General features: G+C 43.5%; 2 protein-coding genes across 2 annotated transcripts; one reads left to right on the top strand and one right to left on the bottom strand.

Annotated features, from left to right (window-relative positions):
• The first annotated feature begins 3,684 nt into the window (after window positions 1-3,684).
• LOC115381201 (protein ALP1-like) lies at window positions 3,685-5,679 on the top strand. The gene is made up of 2 exons (XM_030082469.1): window positions 3,685-3,967; window positions 4,526-5,679. Exons 1-2 carry the CDS (start codon window positions 3,833-3,835, stop codon window positions 5,552-5,554), a joined length of 1,164 nt encoding a protein of 387 aa, XP_029938329.1. The 5' UTR covers window positions 3,685-3,832; the 3' UTR covers window positions 5,555-5,679.
• A 174-nt stretch (window positions 5,680-5,853) lies between these two features.
• Window positions 5,854-7,281, bottom strand: LOC115381289 (serine/arginine repetitive matrix protein 2-like). The gene is made up of 4 exons (XM_030082573.1): window positions 6,740-7,281; window positions 6,576-6,663; window positions 6,278-6,448; window positions 5,854-6,174 (listed from the first exon to the last, which is right to left on the bottom strand). Exons 1-4 carry the CDS (start codon window positions 6,868-6,870, stop codon window positions 5,854-5,856), a joined length of 711 nt encoding a protein of 236 aa, XP_029938433.1. The 5' UTR covers window positions 6,871-7,281.
• Window positions 7,282-8,463: the final 1,182 nt, after the last annotated feature.

Below are 8,463 nucleotides of genomic sequence, written 5' to 3'. Positions count from 1 at the left end.
GCTGCCCAGTAAAACAATTGAAGATATTTCCCTAAAGTTGATGAGACTGAAACCTTATACACCTGCTGAATTTTCTCGCAAACCCAGGCAATTGTCGGAAATAGATCGGTGGAAGGCAACAGAGCTGCAGTACTTCATGCTTTATGCTGGTCCAGTAGTACTGCGAGACATAATTCCCCTTGCAATGTACAACAATTTTACGTTGTTTTCAGTGGCCATGCATCTACTGTTGTCTCCACAGTCATCTAAACAGATAATTGATTTTGCTCAAGAACTGTTAATTTCATTTGTGAGGCACTTTGGGCAGTTGTATGGCAGAAATGAAATAACATATAATGTACATCAGCTGACACACTTGGCAGCAGAATACCATCTCTTTGGTCCATTAGACAACATATCAGCCTTTCCATATGAGAATTACTTGGGTCAGCTGAAGCGCCTGTTGCGCAAGCCTCACTTGCCTCTACAACAAGTGATTAAAAGGCTTTCAGAAAAACCTGTGCAGACCACAATCTCTGTCAAGACAGGACACAAATTCATGCATCCTCACCATGACGGCCCACTGACATCTTGCACTAGACATGGAGAGCAATACCGCAAGCTCCAAACAGAGAAGTTCACTTTGTCATCCAAATCTCGAGATAACTGTTTTCTGATTCTTGACGACATTGTACTTATTGAAAACATTGTCAGGATCCCAGAGGCTCAAGAGACCTTTGTCACTTTTCGAAAATTCACCAAGAAAGAGTCCTTCACCCAGTATCCGTTTCCCTCTGAGAGGATTCGGGTGTTTACAGTTTGGGGGCTGAACATGGCAGTCAGTGTGGCAATGCTTCAGCATATTGTCAAAAAGTACACACTTTACCCTGACAAAACAAAATTTATTGTTGTCCCAATTATCCATACCAATTAATAAAGACACGAATTTTCCAAAAAGTTCATTTGATCTGTCTGATAATTCATGAAATCGGTTCCCTTTTTTTGGCTTGTGTGTCCAATAATCTGCCTCAAGATGAGTGAGAAGACAAACAAACAATGGTACATAGTTAAATTTAGTAGTGGTGCTGTAGAAATTATTCCAAGCACTTGGATTGATGGGGATAAAGTGTTCTGGCCCCCACTCAACCCCAAGGACACCAATAAGCTCCATTCAGCCATCCGAAACAGGGAGCAGCCAAGGCCTGGATGGCAGATTCATAAGCCTGTGAAGGTCCTCAGCAACCATGGTGGGTTTGACTCAGACGTCTGCACACAGGTCCATGTATGAATGATATGAAAATATTGATTACATTATATTACATTATAAACATTGTCATCTATAATATTAAAATACTACAGGGCCTACACAGTATATGAATGTAATTTTTTGTTCTTGACATTAACTGTACCTGGATGTTGTACTGTAATGTAGGTGACCATGCTGAGGCAAACAAATGGCTGTCCAGGTATCTCAGCGGAGACTGTGACACAACAGACATTCAGTCCGAAGAGGAGTGTACTCCTCAGCTGAAAAGAGCAAGAAGGTGATACTATCTGTTAAAGTTGATACTGTTTATTGATGTACTAGCAGACACTTTAGTCCACAGAAAGGTGTTAATTGAATCATTTTTGTTGATGTTTGGGCCAAAGCCTTCGGTTCCCATGCCTAACAATTAAATGTATAATTTCCTCACTTTTGTCGAGGGGTTTGCAAATGCTCAACCTTTCACATATTTCATGTTACCTCTGTGGCATAAATGTAAATGTGCAGTTCAGGTTAAGCTTGATTACCCCTTCTGTAAACAAACAGCCTCTTGATTTTCTAAACTGAATGACTCCACAAAACATGCTAAATGTGGAACATGCAGATTCATTTTAACTAAAAACACAAAGAAAATGCCAAACAAACAGTTGTGGGTGTAGCCAGATTAGAAGTGTGTTTGAGGCAAAATATAGCCCATTTGGAAAACAATTGGTTTACTAACAACCACTTACCTGCATGCCTGATGGTTGCCCAAACCCTGGTAGAAGTGGTTGGGGGGGCAGCTTGACTTGTACTTGTAGTCCTAAAAAAATTCTGGGTCAGGGTTTTTGTTTGTTCGGGAATTTCCTCTCTTTATATAAACTGTGTTCTCGCCACCCCGGCGGTATTGTGTCTGTCTCGTTCAAGCTCGGGTCCTCTACCAGAGGCCTGGGAGCTTGAGGGTTCTGCAAAGGATCTTAGCTGTTCCAAGGATTGCACTCTTTTGAACAGAGCTCTCAGATGTTGTTCCTGGTATCTGCTGGAGCCATCCTCCCAGCTTGGGGGTTCCTGCTCCCAGTGTCCCAATCACTACAGGTATCACTGTTGCCTTTACAGCCCACACTCTCTCTATCTCTTCCCTCAACCCTTGGTATTTCTCCAGCTTCTTGTGCTCCTTTTTCCTGATGTTGCTATCACCACAGCTGTCTTCTGCTGTTTATCCACCACCACTATGTCAGGTTGATTGGCCATCACCTGCTTGTCAGTCTGGATCTGGAAGTCCCACAGGATCTTGGCTCGATTGTTCTTGACCACCTTTGGAGGTGTCTCCCATCTTGACCCTTGGACCTCCAGTCCATACTCGGTACATATGTTTCTGTACACTATGCCCGCTACCTGGTTGTGCCGTTCCATGTACGCCTTGCCTGCCAGCATCTTACCCCCTGCTGTGATGGTCTGTACTGTCTCTGGGGCTTCTTTGCACAGTCTGCACCTGGGTTCTTGTTTGGTGTGGTAGATCCCGGCCTCTATTGACCTTGTGTTAAGGGCCTGTTCTTGTGCAGCCATAATTAGGGCCTCTGTGCTGTCCTTCAGTCCAGCCTTTTCCAGCCACTGGTATGTTTTTCCAATGTCAGCCACTTCTTCAATGTGTCAGTGGTACATGCCATGCAGGGCTTTGTCTGTCCATGATAGCTCCTCTGGCTCCTCCTTACTGGGCTTTTGATGTCTGAGGCATTCACTTAGCAGATCATCACTGGGGGCCATCTTCTTGGTGTACTCGTGGAGGCTCTTGGTTTCCTCCTGGATAGTGGCTCTGACACTCACTCGTCCTCGGCCTCCCTCCTTTCTCTTGGTGTATAGCCTCAGTATGCTACACTTAGGGTGGAACCCTCCATGCATTGTAAGAAGCTTTCTTGTCTTGATATCAGTGGCTTGCATTTCTTCCAGTGGCCAGGATATTATGCCAGCAGGGTATCTGATTACTGGTAGGGCGTAGGTGTTTATGACCTGGATCTAATTTTTGCCATTCAGCTGGCTCTTCACGACCTGTCTTACTCTCTGTAGGTATTTGGCTGTGGCTGACTTTCGAGCTGCCTCCTCATAGTTACCATTTACCTGTGGGATCCCCAGGTACTTGTAGCTGTCCTGCACATCTGTTATGTTCCCTTCAGGTAATTCAGTTCCTTCAGTTGTGCTCACCTTCCCTCTTCTAGATGCCATTTGTCCACACTTATCTAGTCCGAATGACATCCTGATGTCATTGCTGTATATCCTGGTGAGGTGAATCAGGGAGTCGATGTCACGCTCATTCTTGGCATATAGTTTGATGTCATCCATGTAGAGGAGGTGGCTGACAGTTGTTCCGCTCTTGAACCAGTATCCAAAGCTAGGCCCAATCCCAATTCTCTGCTTAATCCTCACTCCTCAACCTCGATCCTCAATCTCAAATTGAGTGCCTCCTTAAAACAAGTGTTAAGGAATGTAATGTCACTTGGAAATGGGACAACCCTTAAACACAGTTACGTCCTTGGACGACAGGGGGCAGCACTGCGCAAGAGGGTAGAAGAAAGCCGGAAGTGGAACATCGGGAAATAAACAGTAGAAGCAACAATGCCGGTGGAAGCTGCAGTAATCTCCATAGCGTGGGCTTTGGGAATCTTTTTAAGATTGTCCATAGCGAGAAGAAAAGCCGTAAGACGGAGAAGACATTTTCGAAGAATGGCGACGCTGATGGCTCAGATACAGGTGTGTTGGATAAAAAAATCCCCTGCAGTTTGTGTAGACGAACGCAACGTTTACTGGAATGTACTCGTGCATTGTCCCTAATCCTTGATCACAGAATGACCAGTGATGTTGTAGAGGAAATTGTCAAATAATGACAAACTTAATATGAAAGAAATATCCACCTCTATTCTTTTTGGTGTGTGAGTAACGTGTTGGTGGTGGCCTGGAAGGTTAAAATCGAATTGTTCTAAATGCTAATCTGTTGTGCAGGGAAAGACACAGATACAAGTGGAAAATGTGTAATTAAATTGAAACTACTCTGTCAAATTACTCACTCCCACAGGCTTTTTTCAACGTTACAATTTCAAATTGAAGCAGACTAAAAAAATGAATCATCAGTAAATGATAATGTAGCCAGTGAATATGTTGTACAACTAAATAAAAACATTACATTACAAAAAAAAGAAAAAAACATTTTAACAGATCCACAAATTTCTACAGCAGAGGAGTTGCATATATTTTTACTATTTTCAAAGTATAATTACTGCATATGTATAACGTCTTTCGTCTCATCCTTAGAGTGGCCGTGCTGTGTCTTACTGCCAGCTGAACCAGGATGTGCCTGTACTCCGGCTGTGGTTCAATGTGGAGGCAGAACTACAGCAGGACTTTCGCCTGACCAGAAGAGCCATGCAGGGGCTACAGAGACTTCTGCAGAGGGAACAGGACCATGGCTGGGGCTCTCAACTTGAGGTCCTGATATATGTGTACTGGCTGGCCCACGGACTCTCTTACCGAGTTGTGTCAAGTGTTTTTTGTGTTCCAAGGTCCACTGTCCACCGCGTAATCCACAGAGTTGCACATCTGATCTGGCGTAACCTGAAGCTGGCTATCAGTTTTCCACGCCTCGAGGATCTCAACACAATTGGAGAAGCATTTGGACAACTTGCAGGAACCCCCGTCCTCAATTGTGTTGTTGGAGCAATTGATGGTTGCCATTTCCGAATCAAACCTCCTGCCCATCACAGAATCGACTACCTTAACTACAAAGGTTTCTTTTCAATCAACATGCAGGCCATTTGTGATGCAAATGGCAGGTTTTTGGACATCTTCGTGGGCTATCCTGGTGCTGTGCATGACACTCGCATATTAAAAAACAGTCCTTTTTACAAAGCACAACTATACCCTCCAGCAGAATACATCCTTCTGGGTGATGGCGGCTATCCATGTTTAGCGACGCCCATCAGCCTCTTAACACCATACAGAGAACCTGTGCGGGACCGGTCAGAGTCCAGATTCAATTATCACCACTCCCGGGCTCGCAGCATCATTGAAAGGGCTTTTGGTGTCCTGAAGACACGATGGAGGTCTACCCTTTTTCGAGCCCTAGAGGTTAGACCAACATTCTCCCCAGTGGTCATTGCTACCTGTGCCTTTTTGCATAATGTGTGTTTGGACAACGGTGACGTGTTGGAGCCAGACACTGACATTGCACAAGACATGTACGACCCTCGACCACCACCTGCCCCACTGGCGAATGAGCAGTCAGGAAGTGCCAAAAGGGACCAGCTGGCTGCATTACTCTCTGGCCTGGAGCAGCAGTGCTAAACTTTGGTCAATGATCAATAACAACAGCCTGTATAACTAGTAATGTGCCCTGCAATAGAAATGTTTAACATGTTGCATGTGTGACCTTGTAAATAAATGCTTTCAAATGAATTTTCTTGATTTCTTTCTAATAGCCGTTGTAAATATTATCTGTGAAAGAAACGTAACACAATTACTCCCAAAGTAAAAATTCTTTATTAAAAAAATCACAGCAAAACAAACTAACAGGTAAAACACATACAATAATAAATAAACAGTGCAAATTTTTAACCTGAGAACCTTAAGAGGGGGAAAGAAAGTTACATTTTGTCCACCATTCGTTCAAACAAATCGAGGAAGCGGTCGGTTTTTGCCTCACTCTCCTCATGGCGCCTTTGCTCCCGTTCACTCTCTGCCTTCAAAAAATCCAAGGTTGGGTTAGATTTTCTCTTCTTCTTTCTGGGAGAAGGTGTTGGGGGGCTCTCCTCAGATCTGGTGGCAGAGGTGGACTGAACACTTGCAGATGAGGAGGCTGCTGAAGCGGAGGCAGCAGATGTGGAGGCTGCTGATGCAGAGGCAGCAGATGCAGAGGCAGCAGATGTGGATGCTGAGGCTGAAGAGGATGGGCCTTCAACCATGTCCTGGTTAAACAACAGCAATGTATTACTAATTGATAATGTCCAGGTTTTGCTGAAGTTTTTGTTAACAATAAATACTTCTAATATGTTTTTCTTTGACACTTACTAAGAGCAGTGTTGTGGGGTCCTCTTCTGAGGAAGCAGAGGCCACCAGCAGGGGAGGATCAATGGAGGGACGACCACCAAGCACTGCATGCATGTCCTCGAAATACACCCAAGACGCTGCAGTTTCTTCTCCTCCGTCTGTCCCCGACCCCGTCTTGGGTGTTTTTAGCTCCTATAACACAAGAGTGGAAAAGCATTGGATGGTCACACATTAGTAGGGGAGAAAGCACAGAAAGACACTGCAATCATTCGTCATACACATAAATATAAATGAAAGAAAATAACTACTTTCAAATTACCTTGTAGCGTTGTTTTAAGTTGTCCCATTTTTTGGCTGCCTGCAGAGGGGTGACCATCCCCTCCAAATTGTGTTCTTTGATGAACTGCCTGTATAATAAAAAGGAATAGTAAGGATGGAAACATGAATATAACGGTTTAGAAACCAGGAATTACGGATACTCACTCCCAGAGTTTTTTTGGAGCCTGTTTGTTCTTCAGGAAGCCCTTGTCATTGCTGTCTCTGAAGCGTATTAAGGCACGGGTGGCATCCGTAGTCCCTGAAGTAAAGTGCATTTGCAAAATTACAGGCTGCATATATATTTAATAATGACAAGCCAGTTCGCTCGTTTTCTGCAACGCTTAAGCTAACCAGGAAAATTCCAACCGTAAAGTTAGCTCGCTACGATATAAACACGACTCGTCTTCGCTACCACCGTCAATTAACATGTCCGTAAATATCCCTATGTACAATCCTGTATCACACAAAATAACTGTTTTAAAAACTACTTACATTTATATTTGCTTTGCTTCGCTGTTTTGTCCGCCATGATTTTCTAAAGAGTTTTGCCGATAAAACGAAATGCATTCTGGGTTATCCTTACCTCCAAGGTAGGTCTCGTAGAATCTCAAAATTAAGGGAGATAACGCCCCTTAATCTCGCTCCTTTCCTCAACTTGTTTAGGAATGGGACAGCACTTAACTTCACGGGAGCGCGCATTTTGAGGAATGAGGAGTAAGATTGAGGATTAAGCAGAGAATTGGGATTCGCCCCTACTCTTGGTAATGATCTGGCTGAGGGGGTTCAGACCTATGCAGAACAGCAGCGGGGACAGGGCATATATATATATATATATATATATATATATATATATATATATATATATATATATATATATATATATATATATACATATATACATATATACATATATGTGTGTGTGTGTGTGTGTGTGTGTGTGTGTTTAGCAGATCATCACTATATATATTAGGGCTGTCAAATGATTACAAATTTTTAATCAGATTAATCACAGCTTACAAATTAATTAATCATGATTAATCACAAATAATCGCAATTTCCAACTATGTCTGAAATATACCCTTTTTTCCTGTATTGCATTAAAAAGCTGGCTTTTGGCAGGAGTTACATTTTTAGGTCTGTAACAAATGTAGTACCACAAGAAAAGTAAAACTAAGAGATACCAGACTTTTTTCTTGCACAATTAAACAGGGCATTCTTAGCCAGTGTTATTTTTTGTGTGGAAAACAGAAAACTGCTTCAGCATTTTTTTAATCAAACAAGTAGAATCCATGGTGCCAGCCGGCTTATCTCCCTCCATATTGCTTTCTTCTTCTGTTTTGATACATGAGTTGACGCCAGGCCTCCTTTGCCTCCTGTCTGCTGATCGTCCATGCTTCACATGTCCGCGTGGGTGCGCGTTGTGCATTGATCCGCGTGACGTAAAAATCGTCATGAATTCCTGTCAGCGAGGCTCTGCACGGACCGATCCATTGACGTCTGCGCTGCAGCCAGATTGTAGTGTGGGAGAAAGCGCGTGTGCATCGGTGGTGCGCGGACACTCCAAAGCGGACGCAGAAACGCGTACATGTGAAGCATGGACGAGCCGAGGCTGAGGTGAGGCTTCTTCTTCTACGGTTGCTGGCAACTTGCACGCAGCTTGCATTCCATGCGGGTGCACTACCGCTACCCGCTGGTAGAGGTGAGGCTTGTCATGATGCACATGCGTTAAACTGTGTTAAAAATTGGTAACGCTTCCTTTTACAGTACGGTAATTACCATGTATTAACATGGTAATTGCAAGGTAAGTACCATGTAATAAGGAGAAGTTACTGTAAAATTACCATGTAAAAACAGGGTAACTTGTTGCTAATTACCTAGTACTTTTAGAG

Source organism: Salarias fasciatus, chromosome 23 (genome assembly GCF_902148845.1).
Source record: "Salarias fasciatus chromosome 23, fSalaFa1.1, whole genome shotgun sequence".
NCBI lineage: Eukaryota > Metazoa > Chordata > Actinopteri > Blenniiformes > Blenniidae > Salarias > Salarias fasciatus.
This window is presented reverse-complemented; position numbering and strand designations above follow the sequence as displayed.